At 58.7% G+C, this 18,570-nt stretch overlaps 1 protein-coding gene across 2 annotated transcripts in view; it reads right to left on the bottom strand.

Annotated features, from left to right (window-relative positions):
• Positions 1 to 985: 985 nt before the first annotated feature.
• The window catches only part of CAMKK2 (calcium/calmodulin dependent protein kinase kinase 2), a 37,605-nt gene continuing 20,020 nt past the window's right edge, over positions 986 to 18,570 (bottom strand). Inside the window, exons 8-17 of one of the 2 annotated variants that reach the window (XM_056107136.1) lie at positions 15,189 to 15,210; positions 14,946 to 15,034; positions 12,900 to 13,099; positions 12,433 to 12,486; positions 7,745 to 7,818; positions 7,558 to 7,645; positions 6,605 to 6,733; positions 4,274 to 4,374; positions 3,821 to 3,863; positions 986 to 1,183 (exon numbers count right to left, since the gene is read on the bottom strand). In XM_056107136.1, coding sequence (XP_055963111.1) covers positions 1,019 to 1,183; positions 3,821 to 3,863; positions 4,274 to 4,374; positions 6,605 to 6,733; positions 7,558 to 7,645; positions 7,745 to 7,818; positions 12,433 to 12,486; positions 12,900 to 13,099; positions 14,946 to 15,034; positions 15,189 to 15,210 — 965 coding nt within the window. In that variant the 3' untranslated portion in view covers positions 986 to 1,018. The remainder of the gene's footprint in view (positions 1,184 to 3,820; positions 3,864 to 4,273; positions 4,375 to 6,604; positions 6,734 to 7,557; positions 7,646 to 7,744; positions 7,819 to 12,432; positions 12,487 to 12,899; positions 13,100 to 14,945; positions 15,035 to 15,188; positions 15,211 to 18,570) is intronic. The other variant, XM_056107137.1, reaches the window with a different exon arrangement.

Here is an 18,570-nt window from a genome sequence, read left to right as displayed (position 1 = left end):
GTCTATGAAGCAAATGTCTCCACGTGCACGTGGGCGTGGGCCCACAGCCCTTCACCCCGTCGTTCAGCCAGCCAGCAGCCGAGGGCCGTCGGGGAGCCAAGTCCTTTTCTGTCTGTCCTCTCGAAACAACAGAGAAGTGAAAATAAAGACAAACGGGAGATGATGGCCAAGGCGCTACACGGGCTTGGTTTCAGTAGGACATGCTGCTATGGAAACGCAGGGGGCGCGTGCAGGCGAGGGCGGATCCCAGCAGCTACTCCCTCAGGGCGGCTGCTCCCTCAGGGCAACTGCTCCCTCAGGGCAATCGTTCCCTCAGGGCAGCTACTCCCTCAGGCAGCTGCTCCCTCAGGGCAACTGCTCCCTCAAGGCAGCTGCTCCCTCGGGCAGCTGCTCCCTCAGGGCAACTGCTCCCTCAGGGAAGCTACTCCCTTAGGCAGCTACTCTCTCAGGCAGCTGCTCCCTCAGGGCAGCTACTCCCTCAGGCAGCTGCTCCCTCAGGGCAACTGCTCCCTCAAGGCAGCTGCTCCCTCAGGCAGCTGCTCCCTCAGGGCAACTGCTCCCTCAGGGAAGCTACTCCCTTAGGCAGCCACTCTCTCAGGCAGCTGCTCCCTCAGGGCAGCTACTCCCTCAGGCAGCTGCTCCCTCAGGGCAACTGCTCCCTCAAGGCAGCTGCTCCCTCAGGCAGCTGCTCCCTCAGGGCAACTGCTCCCTCAGGGAAGCTACTCCCTTAGGCAGCCACTCTCTCAGGCAGCTGCTCCCTCAGGGCAACTGCTCTCTCAGGGTAATCGCTCCCTCAGGGCAGCTACTCCCTCAGGCAGCTGCTCCCTCAGAGCAGCTGCTCCCTCAGGGCAGCTACTCCCTCAGGGCAGCTGCTCCCTCAAGGAAGCTACTCACTCAGGGCAGCTCATCCCTCAGGCAGCTGTTCCCTCAGGGCAGCTCATCCCTCAGGCAGCTGCTCCCTCAGGGCGCTCATCCCTCAGGGCAGCTCATCCCTCAGGGAAGCTGCTCCCTCAGGCAGCTACTCCATGGCTTCATCTGGCTGCCACAGACGCATGCTTGCTGGGGAGTCCAGGGCTGCGGCCCCCCAGCTCTCCACCGGGGGCTGTTCCTTCACACGAGCACTTCCTCCTCCCCCATGGGGGCTGGGTCGGGGCCTCGAAGGCTGTCTTCGCTGCTGCGCTTCCTGCTTGGCAGAAAGAAAACCAGCATTAAGGTCACAGCGATGCCCGCGCAGTCCTGGCCTCAGCTTCCCATCACGGGGCATGTCATTTACTTCATTTCTTCTTTGGGACTTTTCCTCCCTGTTCCTTTCCTTGCTTATGTAAAATGCCCTGGGGTTGGAGAGACAGTACAGGGGTAAAAGCACTTAGGCACTCCTGCCTTGAATGTGGACAGCCAGCCTGGTTCAATCTGATCACCAGGTGATCTTCTAGATTTTTTTTTTTTTTTGGCTTTTGGGTCACATCTGGTGATGCCAGAGCCAGGGCTCCTTCTGGCTCTTCACTCAGGAATTACTCCTGGCGGTGCTCAGGGGATCATATGAGATGCCAGGGATCAAAGCCGGGTTGACCGCATGCAAGGCAAACCCCCTCCCCCCTGGACAATCATCCCAGTCCCGCAATGTGGTTTTCTAAATTCCACTGGGTGTGGCCCCACCCCACTGCAGGGGTCAGTGGCAACACATACTCAGGCCACCTTGGCCGAGAACTGCTGGGAGGGGCCCCCAGGCCTTACACTGCTTGGAAGGTCCCCAAGGAAATAAAACATTCAAAGAGAAAGGGCCGGAGCGTTAGTATAGCAAGTAGGGAGCTTGCTTTGCACGTGGCCGTCTCAGGTTTAATCCCTGGCACCCCAATATGGTCCCCAGAGCCCCACTGAGCGTGCTCCCTGAGCACAAAACCAGGAGCAAGCCCTGACAGCTGGGTGTGTCACAAAAACAAAACAAAACAGACTTTGTATTCCAGCAATATGAGGGAGAAACCAACACCCTTGGCTTCAAGGAGCAAAGACTATAAAACCTGATGGGAACCAACTGTGACTTGCCGTGGCCCTGCCAACACAGGGTGGGTCTCTGCTTCACAAACACACACACACATACACACCACACACACACACACACACACACACACACACAGGTCTCCCGGCACACATACACATACACACACAGAGGCCTCCTGGGACACACACACAGACACACACAGAGGCCTCCCGGGACACACACATACACACACAGGTGCCTCACGGGTCACACACACACACACACACACACACACACACAGGCCTCCCAGGACACACACGCACGCATGCACACATACACACACAGGCGCAGGGAAAACCTCCTGGGACAACGCAGATCCTCGTCTCTGTGATGCACAGAGATGGTGGGACGAGAGAAGCGCCCCTGGCTCCCGGGGCCTGTCCTGAGCCTCCTCTAGGTCAGCATGGAGTGATCGGAGGTGGAGGGGCCCCAGGCTGCAGTCCCCCAACCAGACTTGGCTCCCCTCCACCCTAGACAGGACAGCATGGTGCCCCCTGGCAGCCCACCCCAGGCAAAGGAAGCAGGATGCCGGCCCCCCAGGAAGAAGCCCGCTCAGGCCGAGAATCATGCTCGCTCCGACTCTGTCGCGGGAGGGAGACCCCCAGCCTTCCGCCCCGACAGCCACTTGCTCACAGGACAAGGCTCAGCCAAGACAGCACAGGTTTCCGGCCAGGCGGGCAGCAAGCCACGCACTCCAGGCTTCCCAGACACCGACAGGTCTCTGGACGGAGGTCGGGGGACAGCAAAGGGGTTAAGCCACCTGCCTTGCATGCTGCTGCCTCCGGTTCCGTCCCTGGGAGTGACCCCCAAGCACAGAGCGGGGGGTATCCTCTGAGCACCACCCAAACCTCCCATTACCCAAAACCACCCCAGCCCTCTGCACCCATCTCAGCCTGTGGGGTGTGTGGAAAGCCGTGGACAGGTCTGCCACGGGAGAGGACAGGGCCTGAAGCCAGAGCGATCGCTCTGACGTGTTCCCACGGCTGCTCCAGGAAGGCAGGACAATCCCCCCACAAGCCTCCTTCCGGCCCCCCGACGCCTCATGGGCCTGTCAAGCCCATTCCGTGAGGCCTCTTCTAATGAGACACCAAGTTACAGGGCATGCCTGCCACAGTGGCACCTAGACAGGGGGACGAACACGGCCCGTCCAGGGACGCGCTGCTCGGCCACCACGGGCCACAGCACAGGGGGAGCCCTGAGAGCGGGTACGCGGGGAAGAAGCAGAGCCCAGTCGCACCTGGATGGGTCCGCTGACCGGAAGTGTGGGGGACAGACGGACCCACAGACACAGGAGCCAGGCTCTGACTGTCAGAGGGGGCTCTCCTGGGCTAGTGGAAATGTCTGACGGGTGAGTGTGGGGGAGAGCAGGGCCACCGCGAATGCTCTAGAGACCCTGGAATCAGAGCCTGCAATGGACGGTAAATGATCTCAACTGAGCCAGAGGGAGAGGCCTGGAGCCGGACCAGCGGGGAGCGTGCTGGTGTGGGGAGGGGGCGCGGCCCAGAGGGAGGGCATTGAGGGTGTCAACTCTGTCATCCCAGGTGTGAGACCAAACTTCTCTGCGCTGGGGGGTGGGGGGGGTTGCTGGGGTCACCAGCTGGCCGGGGTTTAACTCCTCCGGGAGGGGCAGGAGCCGGTGCATGTGACTGGGCAGGCCTGTCCCAGCCTCAGTGCCGCGGTGTGCACGGAGCAGAGGGTGCGGGCCAGGCGGCGAGACGGGCTGAGCCATGCCTACGCGCCCCAGCCCCACGCGCGGCCGCTCAGGCGGGCAGGCAGGCGTACCTTGGGCTCCCACGGGGCCGCCCATGCCCGGGTCGGCTTTTTGCTGGAATGGCCGGAGGGGAGGAAAAGGGATGTGAGAAGACTCCCAGGTGCTGTCCTGGGCACAGTGCTCAGACCCCCCCAGTACTGGCTCTGCTGCACGGAGGGTCCTGGCAGCTCGGCGAGGCACACGCCAGGCCCCAAGTCCCACAGAGCATGCGTGCTTCTGGGCCTCGGCCACGGATTCGGGCTGTCAGGAGCCCCCTGCCCGTGCCAGTGCAAACCCCTCCCAAGAGGGGTTGGATGAGCTGCCAGTGAGGGGGAGGCTGAGGCAAGGCGGGGGAGGGGTTGTCTCCCCACTGCAAAGCCAAAGCCGGCAACTGCTGGGGGTCCATAGGGGTCCATTGGGAGGGCCGTGCAGAGCGGGGGCAGGGGCTGTCCCGAGTTCTCCAGAGCCCAGAGGGGGACACTCACGCCAGCAGGTTGCCAGGGGCCGACAAGGAGCGTTCCTCTCGCCGGCTGCCCTCAAACGGGTTCCCAAAGGAGCGTTTGCGGATCATGGTCTTCACAAGGATCTGAAGGAGAGAAGGGCAGGGAGTCAGCCGCCCACACAGCACTCCAGGGCACTGGCCCCTGCCCCAGGCCCTCCCCACTGCCGCCCCGGCCTGGTGGCGATGCCAGGTGCCGATGCTGGGGGTGGGGGACACAGGGCAACCTCCCTTCCTGCCAGGCAGCAGTCACTAAAGCACCCCAGGTCTCAGTGGTCTGTCCCCAAAACTCCACGGCTCGTGAGGGGAGTGAAACCCTGGATGAGACATTCCCGTCCTGCCAAGTCTGGCCCCAGGCCCGCCCAGCTCCCGGGGGACCCCAGGCTGAAGGGGAGGTGGCCACACTGTGCCCCTGCCCAGGGCCAGCTGTCCTGATGGCCCCAACACGATGCCGGCCGTGGCCTCCCGGGAAGAGCCGGGGGCTGGGGGGGACAAGGCACTGAGCCATTCTTGAATTGAAAGACCCTTGCACGGCATGTTCCTCGCCAAGTTAGAGTGACCATTCACCAGGATCAGGATGTCCACACACATCCCATGAGCCCCACCCCCGCTACCGCCACCCCACCCCACCCCACCCCATGTGCCCCATCTGTGGACGCTGGATGGGATCTGGACATTCCCAGCAATGGAATCCAACCCCACGTGGCCTGTGGCTTCCCCCACAGGGTGTGTTTTCGACTGTCAGTGCTTCCAACCTGTTCAAGACTGCATAATATTCCTGTCCCCGCCACGCCCTGTCCTGTAGATCATTTGCCCACTGGGTTATTAACATGCTTGGAAGTCAGAGAGGCAGGGAGGGTAGGGCTTGTCCTCTGCTGGCTGGGGAAACTACTGGGGGGCCCTGCCCCCACCCTAACACAACCTGGGTCCGCCCCCAGTCGGCCAGGAGCAGCATCCCGGCACAGGGAGGTCAGGGGTGAAGCATGTGCCTTGCCTGGCAGTCACCCCTGGTTGGATCCTCGGCACCACATGGTCCCCTGCAGCACCAGGGTGGCCCGGGGTCCCTAGCACCACATCCTTGGACCACCGCATTGGGCCACAGGCCCAGGACTTGCCAAGCACCACTAAGGCACTCCCCAGCTCCGCGGAAATAGAGGCCACCTCGGGGGCAAAAGTGAGAGCCCCCCAGGGGCCCAGGCCCCGCCCCAACCTCCCCGGTCTGCCACCTCTCCCCACCAGTCTGCTCCATCTGTCCAGGACCCAGACCCGACTCCCGCCGGCCGGACAGGACCCCACCAGTTCTGTCGCCCCTCCCGCAGGGCCCCCGGCACAGGCCTGAGAGAGAAGTGTTTCCGGGCCATGGTGACCCCTGCCCCCCAGCCCTGGGCCAGCTGCCTTCTCCCAGGAAGCTGCAGCTGAGGGCGGTGGCGACGGGACAGGGGCCAGGACCAGGCCAGGACCGTCCATGCCAGGCTCAGAAGGGCCCTGGCAGGCGCTATGGCTTGTGGGTGCGGCGGGAGGATGAGAGAGAGGAGGTGGTTAGCGTGGCACAGTGATGGGCATGCAGAGGCCCGGGCGGGAGGTGGAGGCCCCACCCCGGGGTCAGATCCGGGAAGAAGGAGAGTGAAGAAGCGGGGGGGGGGGGGGGGGGGAGAGGGGGGAGAGGACGTGCGAAGCTGGAGTGGGGCCAGCCTGTGGGCCAGCATGAGGTGGACGCTGGATCTCTGCAGACTGGGCCACCGTCCCCTCCCGGTGCCCTGCCATGGGACTCTGCCCCGGGACAGCGGCCCGGGCTGCCTGGGAGCACTGAGGGCCTGAGCACTATTATCCCAGCTCCTCGCTGGTCGGGCCCCAGATGCGAGGCCATGAAAGGGCGGCCACTCCCGAGAAGCTCGCCCCTCAGGGGTCAGGGAGGCCTCTGTGGGTTCTGGGTCACTGTCTGCAGGACGGGAGACTTGGTCGCTCCCCTCTGGACCAGGGGCCTGTCTCGGAGAATCCTGCCCAGTGTCCATGCTGGTCCCTTTCCTCCTCCTGCTCTCCCTGCGCTGTGCTGAAAGGAGGATTTCTAGAAGGTTCCTTGGATGGGGCGGGGGGCCTCTCTAGCGTGGCAGGGGACCTGGCCAGTGACCAAGCTAAATGGAAGAGGCTGCCAGGGGCACAGGCGCAGTATGAGTCAGGCCGTGGGCTGGTGGCCGGGGTGGGGAGCAGACTGGCCATGTCCTGACTCCTAGGCCCCATGATCGGCCTCAGATGCCCTCTGGGTGCCAGCCTGGGCCTCGCGGGCCCTGCCTGCGGCCCTCTGGTTCGCCCGCCTTACCACGGTCGCCAGGCTGGGAATGTGTTTGACCGAGTTCTCCACCTCCTCTTCCGTCACCTCGACCAGCGTGCAGTTCTCGTCCTCCGACGGCAACGGTTCCGCCCCGTGCCTCGTGACCCAGGGGTGCAGCTTCAACGAATGACAGGACGAGTGAGGGCGGGCGGGGCAGGGGGGAGGCGGACAGTGGCCTGGGGTCAGGCACGCGAGAGGCAAGCCAGGCAGAAGGACAGGCAATGGGAGAGGAGGAAAGGCGGAGAGCACAGAGACAGACAGCATGGAGGGAGCACAGGCGGTGTGTGTCGGACGGAACGCCATCAGCCGCGGGACTGCACAGAAGGGGCTGGAATTCAACGTCCCTCCCGCGGGGTGGCCCCAGGAGGCCCCCCTCCCCCGTGTCCCTGTCACACCTCAGCAACGCTCCCCCATGCCAGGCGGCTCAGCTCAGAGCAGGCAGCAAACTCCCCATCTCCCAGAAAGGGAAGTAGAGGCCGCAGAGACAGTGAGGGCGGCTGGAAGGACCGTGGGGAGACACCCCCGGCCGGGGTCAGCCCTTCTTCAAAGTGCCCCCCCCCCGGGTGCCAGAAACAGCTCTGATTTCTGCACAGAAAGGGGTGCGGGGCCAACTGGGGGCCCCCCGCGAACACGTCCTGCGATGAGCAGCCCGGGCAGGGTGGCGCTGGGAAGGCCAAACTGCTAAGACTCCCTCCCCGCCCCCACCGCCACGGCCAGGGAAGGACGCGGAACCGGGCAGCCGGGCAGCCGGACACAGGCCCCATCCAGGGAGAACGGACGCCGTCAGCCCAAGCCAACCACAGCGAGCGCCAGCCGACCTCGCCCCAGTCTCAGCACACAGACCCCGGGCCTCGTCGGCGGGAGGCTGTGGGCCGGGCCGGGCCAGGTGACAGCCACACGGTTCCAAGCAGTGGACACAGGCCGAGCCGGGGTCCTGCTACCTTGATCTCGGGCACCACGATCCTTGACTCCGGGTTCTTGTCCAGCATGCGGGTGATCAGGTCCTTCAGGTCCTCGGCTATGTCAGGCCTGGGGGGACGGGAGGCGGTCAGGGGCGGGCCACGGTCACGGGAACACCCCCGCCCCGAGGGCTCAGGGAGGGAGGCTACCCCCGATGGACATACTCACTGGTCTGGGAACTCCAGGGCCTGACTCTTGATCTTACTGTGTAAGCACATGATCCGCTCATCCATGAATGGGCACTGCAGAGAGAGGCGGGGACGGAGTGGTGGTCAGCACCTGCCACTTCCGGCCGGGAGGACCACCTGGGTCAACATGAGTCACGGCGGAGAAACTCGCAGCCGGGGCCTATCTAAGGAGGGAGCAAACCCCGGTGAATTGGTTCGAGAAGGCTGGGAGCAGCCTCGGACGGGGTGTCACGCTCTGGCTCTCCCCTGCAGCTGGCCACCAGCCAGGCCCGGGGTCCACAAGGCCCAGGATGGGGCCACAGTGCCGGCTGTGGCTGGGAACTGCCTCCCCGGCCAGGTTTCAAGCTAACTTTTTTTCTTTTTCTTTTTTTTTTGCTTTCTGGGCCACACCTGGTGATGCACAGGGGTTACTCCTGGCTCTGCACTCAGGAATTACCCCTGGCAGTGCTCAGGGGACCATATGGGATGCTGGGAATTGAACCCGGGTTGGCCGCGTGCAAGGCAAACGCCCTACCCGCTGTGCTATTGCTCCAGCCCCAACTTTTTTTTTTTTCTTGCTTTTTGGGTCACACTCGGCGATGCTCAGGGGTTACTCCTGGCCCATACACTCAGGAATTGCTCCTGGCAGTGCTTGGGGGACCATATGGGATGCTGGGAATCGAACCTGTGTCGACCATGTTGGCTGCGTGCAAGGCAAATGCCCTACCCACTGTGCTATTGCTCCAGCCCCGCCCCAACTTTTTTTCTTAATGTTTTTTGTTTTATTTTAGGCCCCAGCGGGCAGTGCTTGGAGGTTACTCCTGTGAGTTTCAGGGGGACCTGACTTGCTGCCAGTAATCAAACCAACAAACCCTACTTGCAAGCAGGACACCCACCGTCCTACTGTATCCCCCTCCGTCCCCGTGCTGGCCTCTTGGACATCTCGGTGAGTGTCCACCAGCCCGGCTGCTCTCTGCCATCACTCAGGTTTCTGCCCATGATGCAGGGGCCTTCTCTGCATGCCTGTCTAAGACAGACAGACAGACACCCACCCACTAGCTTGCAATTTCCCAACACATACCCAACCCCGGCCTGAGTTACGCTGCAGATTTCTCTCACTGTTTTTCTGGTTTTTTATTTCTTGGGGGGTCACACCTGGCTATGCTCAGGGGTTACTCCTGGCTCTGTACTCAAAAATTATCCCTGGCAGTGCTCAGGAGACCATATGGGATGCTGGGAATCGAACCCAGGTTGGCCGCATGCAAGGCAAACACCCTACCCGCTATGCTATGGCTCCAGACCTCTTACTGTTTTTATTTTATTATTTTAATTGCATACTGCACCATTAGTTTCTGGAGGGCAGGGATTTCACATCCGGCTCTCAGCTGACCACCAGTGCCTGTGGACATCCTGGGCTCAAGAGCGGGGACTTGGGACATACCCACTGAATTCACGAGTCCCTTAATGATTTCTGCCAAGGTTCTCAGAAGTCATGAGAAATCATGAGTTTCCCCTTTGACAGCAGCTGGGAGGGGCGAGGTGCCCAGGAAGTGTAAAGCCGGCACTGAGGCCCAGACGGGGCAGCCTTGGAAGCCGGTTCATGCACCACATCCTGAGTGACAAACTGACGGCCCCCACACCCCAGTGAGGGATGGACGTGGTCATTATGATGGAAAAAAAAAAAAAAAAACCTCTGGGGCCAGAGCGATAGTACAGCGGGGAGGGTGTTTGCCTTGCACACAGCCAACCTGAGTTCTAAGCCCTGGCATCCCATATGGTTCCCCCAGCACCGCCAGGAGTGATTCCTGAGTGCAGAGCCAGGAGTAACTCCTGAGTATCGCTGCGTGTGACCCAAAAAGCAAGGAAAAAAAAAAAAAACCTCAGGGGCTGTGTAGGGTAATAGTGTCCTGGTTTACCCCTGTACCAAAAAAGTGACTTCCCCAGGAATGGTCACTCGGGCCAGCATGGGAGAGAACTGGAGTGTCTATTTTTCAGAGCTCGCTGACAGAGCACTCAGGATCTGGACACACACAGAGGGCAGCAGGTGGGGGACTTGCCATCACGCCCCGGGCACCATTCCCCCAGCATGCCAGGGGCCAGCCTGGGACACAGAACCAGGAGTAGCCCCTGAGCACCAGAGGGTATGACCCCCAAACCAAACCACAGCCAAACCATACACTTTACAAATTGTAAATTTGACTTAAAAGGAAACGAAGAGAAGAGCCACAAATGACGTGGCTAACAACAGAGCATGGACAGACCTGGGAGAAAATGAGAATCACGGAAGATGAAATCCGGAGCTGAGATGCTGGTGTTCACTGCACAATTCTCTCAAACTGGGAGAGGAGATTTAAGTCTTTTTTGTTTGTTTAGTTGGATTTTTGTTTGTTTGTTTTTGTTTTGGGGTCACACCTGGTGATGCTCAGGGGTTAGTCCTGGCTCTGCACTAAGGAATTACTCCTGGTGGTGCTCAGGGGAGACTATGGGATGCTGGGGATCGAATCTGGGTCAGCCACATGCAGGGCAAGTGCCCCACCAGCTGTAGTATCCTTCCTGTCCTTGGAAACTCTTTTTTTGGGGGGGAGGGCCACACCCGGCGATCAGGGGTTACTCCTGGCTTTACACTCAGGAATTCCTCCTGGCGGTGCTCAGGGGACCATATGGGATGCTGGGAATCGAACCTGGGTCAGCCGTGTGCAAGGCAAGCCCCTGTAAACTCTTATGGACCCGGTTTCAAAGTTTTTAGCAGGACCACAAGTTCATGAAAGGCAAAATCCATGGTTTTGTTGCCCATAGGACTTACAGAATTTCAGAATTAAAAAGAGAAGCTCCTTGGGGCCGGAGGGATAGGACACGACGTGGCGAATGCAGGTCTGATCCCTGGCACCACATGTGGTTCCCTGAGCCCACCAGGAGTGAATCCAGAGCACAGAGCCAGGAGTAAGCCCTGAGCACTGCCAAGAGCGGCCCAAATATGAAAGAAAAAAAAAAAACTAGAAGCCGCTAAGGGGGCGGGGATACAAATCAATGGCATCGCACATGTCCCTCATGCATGAGGTCCTGGGTTCAATCCCAGCAACGAAGGAAGCAGGAAAAGAAAAGAAGTCTGGGGTCAGAGAAACAGTACAGCACACAGGGCGCCGGCCTTGCACGCAGCCCACCCAGGTTCGATCCCCCAGCACCACCAGGAGTAATTCCTGAGTGTAGAGCCAGGAGTGGCGCCCCTCGCCTGCAAAAGAAACAAACAAAAGAAGCCGCCAAGTATCAGTAATACAGAAACAGCAATAAAGCCCCAAAAGCATTTCTGCATTCAATAACGCAGAGCAGGGGGCGGCGGAGCGTGGAAGAAATACGGCGGACATTGGTGGTGAACGTGCACTGGTGGCGGGACGGGTGTTCCATCACTGTATGACTGAAACTCAAACATGAAACTTTGTGACTGTAGCTCACGGTGATTCAATCATAATAACATTAAATAATAATAATAATAATAATAATAATACTGCCTCAGAGACCTGGACCCTACGAAAACAGGATGAGAACGCTATTCGGGTCTCTCAAAGAGGAATCGAAAGAACTATGCTTGGAATATCACGATTCACTCAAATGAGAGATAGAATCCGGAGTTCTGATCTTCGTCAATGCTCAATAATCAAGGACGCTGTCTCATTGCCAAGACATCAAAAATCAGATGGGCTGGACACATAATGAGGTTTACAGACAACCGCTGGACTAGAGCCATTACTGATTGGATTCCACGGGACATCAAAAGATCACGTGGACGCCCACCTATAAGATGGTCAGACTTCTTCGTCAAGACCCTAAATGATCGGTTTGAGGCTCTGCATGTTCCTAGAACGAACAGATACCATTGGGCTACGCTAGCATGCAACCGGGATGAATGGAGATGTTACTGGCACCTGCTCGAATAAATCGATGAATAACGGGGATTAAGTGATTAAGTGATTAATACTGCTGAACGGGGCTGGTGGACAGCATAGCGGGAGCGTGTGGGCCTTGCATGCGGCTGACCCCAGCTCCACCCCGGCACCGTTAGGGTCCCCCCTGAGCGCCACCAGGGTGAGCACAGCCAGGTTATGGCTCCCAAACAAACAAAAAAATCTCCCCATAACAAAATCATGCCAAATGGACTTTAACTTCCACTTAATACCGTCCCCCCAACAATCCCTAGGAAACCCTCCACAGAGCACAGCAAAAGGCCGGGATCGGGCAGGAAAGGGCGCCTGTGGGGGGCGGCCGTGGCACCTCTGCTGACAGGGCCCTAAATCCCCCAGCTCTAGAGCGTGTGTCACTGTCCGCACCAGGGAGGATCACACACACAGCTCCACTGGGAAGGCAGCTGCCCTCCGCGAGCCTAGCTGTGGAAAGAAAACAACATCGCCTTTTTTTTTTTTTTTTTTGCTTTTTAGGTCACACCCGGTGATGCTCATTGGTTCCTCCTGGCTCATGCACTCAGGAATCATACCTGGCAGTGCTCAGGGGACCATATGGGATGCTGGGAATCAAACCTGGGTCGGCCGCGTGCAAGGCAAAACGCCCCCCCCGCCCCCCCCCCCCCCCCCGTGCTATCAGCCCCAATGACTTCACTTTTAACTGCTCTCTTCCCAGTGGTTTTTTCAAAGGGCCCCCCCAGCCATCTCCTGGGGACAGGATGCCCCATGCTGTTACCTGGCCAAACACAAAGCAGTAGAGCGTCACACCCATGGCCCAGACATCCAAGGCCTGCAAGACAGAGAGAGCATTGCCGGTGAGGCAGCGACCCCTCAAGCCCTGCTGGCATCCCATTCCCGGGTTTGCCCTGCAGGAGAAACCACCTGTCTCGACTCTGGGTTTACAGGGTGGGGGAGCCTCAGGCACCCGCCTCCCCACTCCAGGACATGCACCCACCCCCGCGGGGCAATCCGGCCAACCCCAGGACTCCTGAAGAATGATCTCTCTGCCGAGCTTGGTCAACTGGCAGACAGTGGCCCGCAGCGGGAGAAGAAACCAGAACAGCTGAGACAGAGTCCTGGGGACGGGTCTTCCTCAGCCAGATCCCCCAGCCTCACTGACGCTGTTAGACCCGGAGTCTGGCCAGGTACCACCCCAGGGCGCGAACCAGCCGGGCTGGGCCCGCTGGGCAGGTACCGACCCACCTTCCCGGAGAAGATCTTCCGGGTCTCGGAGAGTGACTCGGGCGCCATGAAGGCGGGTGTGCCCACGGTGTTAGACAGCAGCGCGTCGCTGCCCTTGAACTCGTTGCTCACTCCGAAGTCGGCGATCTTGACGTGCCCGTCCTCCCCCACCAGCAGGTTGGACGGCTTGATGTCCCGGTGGATGATCTTCTGGTAGTGCACTGCAGGCGGCAGGGATGGGGCAGGAGGCCGTGTGGGGCGGTCCACAGGGCAGGGCGGGGCTCTGGCCTCCCATGCCCCCAGACCCTCCCTCCCACCTCAGCTCTCCCTTCTCCCCACCCTCCACACACCTATACTCCGTGTTCTGAAACGGGCTAGCAGCGCCCCGTCAAGAACTGCCGCCTCGTGCGAGGTAGAGGCAGAGAGGGCGGGAACTGCCGCCTTGCACAAGGTGGAGGCAGACAGGGCTTGGGGAGCTCTGTGCTTTCAAATGGGTGGGGTGCGGGGTTCTCAGGGCCACATCCTGAGGGGTCAGGAAATGGGGTGCATGCGGTGGTCCTGGTCCAAGCCAGGGCCCTGCAGGGGCAAGGCACGTGCGCTAGTATGTCTGGGTCCCAACTGGAAGGTGGGCTTGGCAGTCAGGCCTATTTCCATTCCTCATGACCACGCTCAGCCTGTCCACCAACAGGGACCGGAGCAAGGAACGGAAGCTGTCAGGCATAAAGGCAGCGGGCTAATGGCTCCTGTCTACACGCCAACCCACGGCTGGGGAGACACAACTGCACGCCTGCGGGGATGATGAGGAAGGACGCAGGTGATGAAGGGACCTGCTGCGTCCTCTGCTGACCCTTCTGGGGCGTCACCTTGTCTTAGTGCCCCCCAATTACCCCATTCAAATCTCACAACAATCCTACATGACAGACGTGAGCAAAAGTTTAGAGGCCAGGGGTTCGAGTGACAGCACAGCAGGGAGAGCGTTTGCCTTGCATGCAGCCGGCATCCCATACGGTCCCCCCGAGCACCACCAGTGCAGAGCCAGGAGTAACCCCTGAGCATCACCAAATATGACCTCAAAAGTCCCCTCCAGATAGACATAGAAAGATTGCCTTCATCTGGGGAACATAAAGTAACAAAATAGGAGACTAACACCCAAGAGTGGCTGAGATTAGTACCAGGCGTTTTGCTCCATGGCTTGGAGGCCAACCACACATGCTAGGGGAAAAGGGAGCTCAGATAGAGAAGGGAGCACCAAATAAAGGGTGTTGGGAGGATTCTCTCGGGATGGGAGAAGCATGCTGAAAGTAGACTATAGACCAAACATGATTGCCACTCGATGCCTCTTTTGCAAACCACAACATCCAAAAGGAGAGAGAGAACAAAAGGGATGCCCTGCCACAGAGGCAGGGTGGGATGGGGGATGGGGATGGGAGGGATACTGGGACCCGTGGTGGTGGAAAATGGGCGCTGGTGGAGGGATGGGTATTTGATCATTGTACAATTGAAACCCAAGCACAAAAATTTGTAAGTCTACAACTGTATCTCATGGTGTTTCACTAATAAAAATTTTAAAAAATATATTTAAAAGTAAAAAAAAAAAAAGTCCCCTCCAAAAGAGAAAAGTTCAGCAGACAGGCAGATGGTACAGGGGCTGAGACACTCGCCTTGCCTGCAGCTGGCCCCAGCTGTGCTCTGTACGATTTTAGCTCCAGTGAGAAATAGCCAATTCTTGTTCTACAGATGAGGAAACTGAGGTTCCAGTAGGTTAACAGATGTCCACCCCAGAAAGGCTGGAGGAGTGAGGGATATGCGGGCAGAGAGCCAGTTATGCCCACTATAGGGAACGCACCCACATGGTGGTCTCTAGTGTAATGGTGCCCTGTGTTTCATCGGGCAGGAAGAGCAGCTGCCTACCGGGAAAGCGGCCCCAACAGGGCTCCCAGGGCCACAAGCAGCATCACAGGCAGCTCTGGTCTGAGGAAAGCTTTTCCTTGTCCTTCCCTCCTCTGAGGACACCGACCACGCTCTCCCCCCTCCCCAGGGGCAAGGCCTCCCGCCAGCCCTGCTTACGGTATTCAATGCCTTTGATCAGATCCTGGAAGTAGAACCGGGCCTGGTCTTCCGAGAGTGGCTTGACTGTGGGCACTTCCATCACAGGCCTGCCGGGACACCCACGCACACACACACACACCCACACATACACCCATACACACACACACACACACACGCAAGTGAGACGCCAAATCCAGCTCTCGCCAGCGAGCCCAGCCCAGGAAGCACCAGGAAACCATTTGCCTGAGCAGGGACACTCACCCTTGGTTGACCAGCTCGAACACTGGAAGGGAAAGAAGGGGAATGGTTAACTGTGAAAACAGAAGTATCCCTTCCTGCCAAGTGTCCACGCGCCCCTAGAAACACCCAGAAGTAAGAGATTCTCATCAAGGCTGAATAGGACATTCCACCAGGCCGGAGGTGGCCAAGGCCCTGGCAGAGGCCCTGGGGGGCCCGGGCTGAGGGATTCCAGGTGTTTCTGCACCCGCAGCCTGCTGTGTCTCCCCTCAAGTGGGTGAGGACACCTGGGCCGTGCACACAAAGCAGGGAACGCAGCGACAGGTGGGGGCAGCCCCTCACGTGGGGGCTCCCGGGAAATGCCTGCTCCGACTTTGCCTCTGCTCACAGCCACTTATTTGGGGGGTTTGGTTTTGTTTGTTTGTGTTGGGGCCACACCCAACAGTGCTTAGGGCTAACTTCTGGCTCTGCACTCAGGAATTCTCCTGGTGGGCTTGGAGGACCCTACGGGATGCTGGGGATGGAACAGGGGTCGGCATCATGCAAGGCAAATACCCTCCCCACTGTACTATTGCTCCCCCGGCTCACATCCTTTTGTGCTCTTTACGTGTCTGAAGGATCTACAGGGTCGCGAGCAAATGTCCTTTCGCTTGGGCACCTCAATGAATGCAGTACCTCTGAGGTCTCCAGAATCCCAGGCAAGTCTCAGTTCAAGAATCAGCAAGCGCAGGCTTCCCCCTCCCACATTCTCCACGCTGCCAGGCTGTGCCAGGCTACGGACTGAGCGGGCTGGAGGAAACTGTGCACACTTCCACCCGCCCTCAGACCCATGCTCGTGACTGGGAGCCGGCAAGCGGCTGGGGGTGCTCATTGCCGTGAGACCCGCCCCTGCCGGCCCGCCACAGGCCCCGCGCCGACCCCGGCGCTCAGACTCTTCCCTGAAGAATGCCATTGCTTCACAGCACTGTTCCTGCTAGTTTGCCTTGCACACGGCCGACCCGGGTTCGACTCCCAGCATCCCATACGGTCCCCTGAGCACCACCAGGAGTAGTTCCTGAGTGCAGAGCAAGGAGAAACCCCTGAGCATCGCCGGGTGTGACAAAAAGACAAGAAGGAGGAAGAAAAGGAGGAAGAGGAGGAGGAGGAGGAGGAGGAAGGAGAGGAGGTAGAGGGGAGGGAGGAGGAGGAGGAGGAGAAGGAGCAGGAACAGCAGCTATACTTTACAAAGCAGAAAAAAAAATACAATTGTGGATTTTCCAATCCACTAGACCATGACTTAGGGGTTGCCGTGCTCTGGAGTCACCTACCCACACGCAGCGGGGGAGGATTCCAGGCTCTGCCAGTGGGAGAGACAGTCCCTCAGAGTACAAGAAGGGGCAAGTTTCTGACCAGAAAAGGAACACCTCAGGGTACCTGTCACCGGGTCCATCTGGGCTGGTTGGGGGATCCACTTAGAAGCGGGGACCCTGCAGAGGAGGTGCCCTGGCGGGGGGCAGGGGGGAGCCTGGCCCTCAGCCCGGCCCTTCCCGCCTTACTTATGTAAGTCTCAGCTTTCCAGAGCTGCCTTGGCGTCGGCACCTTCCACCCACCCGAGCCCCATAAATCAGCCGGCGTGGGGGCCGAGCCTGTGGAAACAGGTCTATTTCAGTCACCCGCAGTGTCACCACACGCTTGGGGCTGCGCGGTGGTGGGAAAGCTTGAACCTCACGAGATCCCGGTCTCTGCCCTGGGAGGGTCGCAGCTGCGGTGGCAGGAGATCTGGGACCCGCCCCCCGGTGTCATCCAGAATTTAACGCTGGGCAGCCAAAAGAACTGGGTTGGGGTTCTAAAAAACGCGGGAACCGCCTGCCAAAGGCCAGCCGGCTGGCCCCCCACCGCCCCCCACCACAGCGGGCGCCGTCAGGGAAGCCGTCTGGTGCGTGTTCTTTCTTGTCTGCCTCTTTCTCCTCTACGCCCAGGCCCCACAGCTCCCCACAGGCTGAGGGGAGAGGCTTCACCTATTCCCTAAAGAATCCTGAACAGGAGCCAGGAGCGATAGGACAGCGGGGAGGGCGCTTGCCTTACAGACAACTTAAGACGCTTACCCCTAAACATTTCAACGTGCATCTCACAGCAAGGATGTTCTGACAATGATCAGAATGCCATGACGTCACATCCGCCCAAGGGCTTGCTTCACATGTATGGGACACTAGTCTCAATCCCTGGCAGCCAAAATTAAAATTAAAAAATTAATGCCACTGGCACTGGAGCGATAACACAGCGGGCAGGGAGTTTGCCTTGCATGCGGCCGACCCGGGTTTGATTCCCAGCATCCCATAAGGTCTCCTGAGCACCGCCACGAGTGCTTCCTGAGTGCAGAGCCAGGAATAACCCCTGAGCATCACCAGGTGTAGCTCCATTAAGACCAAAAAGAAAAAAAAAATGCATGCTAGAGTCTCCTAAGGAATTGGCATTAACTTTTTCTTTCTTTTTTTTTTTTTTCGCTTTTTGGGTCATACCCAGCATTGCACAGGGATTCCTCCTGGCTCTGCACTCAGGAATTACTCCTGGCGGTGCTCAGGGGACCATATGGGATGCTGGGAATCAAACCCGGGTCGGCCGCATGCAAGGCAAACGCCCTACCCACTGTGCTAGTGCTCCAGTGCCATTGGCATTAACTTTTTTTTTTTTTTTTTTTTTTTTTTTGCTTTTTGGGTCGCACCCGGCGATGCTCAGGAGTTACTCCTGGCTCATGCACTCAGGAATTGCTCCTGGCGGTGCTCAGGGGACCATATGGGGTGCTGGGAATCTAACCTGTGTTTGGGTGCTGGGAATCTAACCTGTGTCGGTCATGTTGGTTGCGTGCAAGGCAAACGCCCTACCCACTGTGCTATCGCTCCAGCCCCTGGCATTAACTTTTTAACTTTAATTTTGACTGCCAGGGATTGAGACTAGTGTCCCATACATGTGAAGCAAGCCCTTGGACGGATGGGACGTCATGGCATTCTGATCATTGGCAGAACATCCTTGCTGTCAGATGCATGTTGAAATGTTTAGGGGTAAGTGTCTTAAGTTGTCTGCCACTTAACTTTGGGATAGTTAAAAAAAAAAAAAACACAGAAAAATGGACAGCTGGCAACAAGACCGAACAAGCAAATATGGACCTAGTTATTAACTCGCATCCTGACGGAATATGCAGGTATTCACTGTTCATTCTTTCAGCCTTTCTATGGGCTTCACATATTTCCTAATAAAAACCTGGAGTGGAGGGAATTTTAAAAATGTCCGAAGGAACAAAAACATCCTCACGAGGAAACTAACTGTCTGAACTCGTCCTGCCCACCTGTCCCTTGGGCACCCAGCCCCGTGAGGTCTCTGAGACACCCCAGGCGGCACTCAGACCTTCCGATGCCCCACCATGCCCACC

Source organism: Sorex fumeus, unplaced genomic scaffold, assembly GCF_029834395.1.
Source record: "Sorex fumeus unplaced genomic scaffold, SorFum_2.1 ptg000155l, whole genome shotgun sequence".
Taxonomy (NCBI): Eukaryota; Metazoa; Chordata; class Mammalia; order Eulipotyphla; family Soricidae; genus Sorex; species Sorex fumeus.
This window is presented reverse-complemented; position numbering and strand designations above follow the sequence as displayed.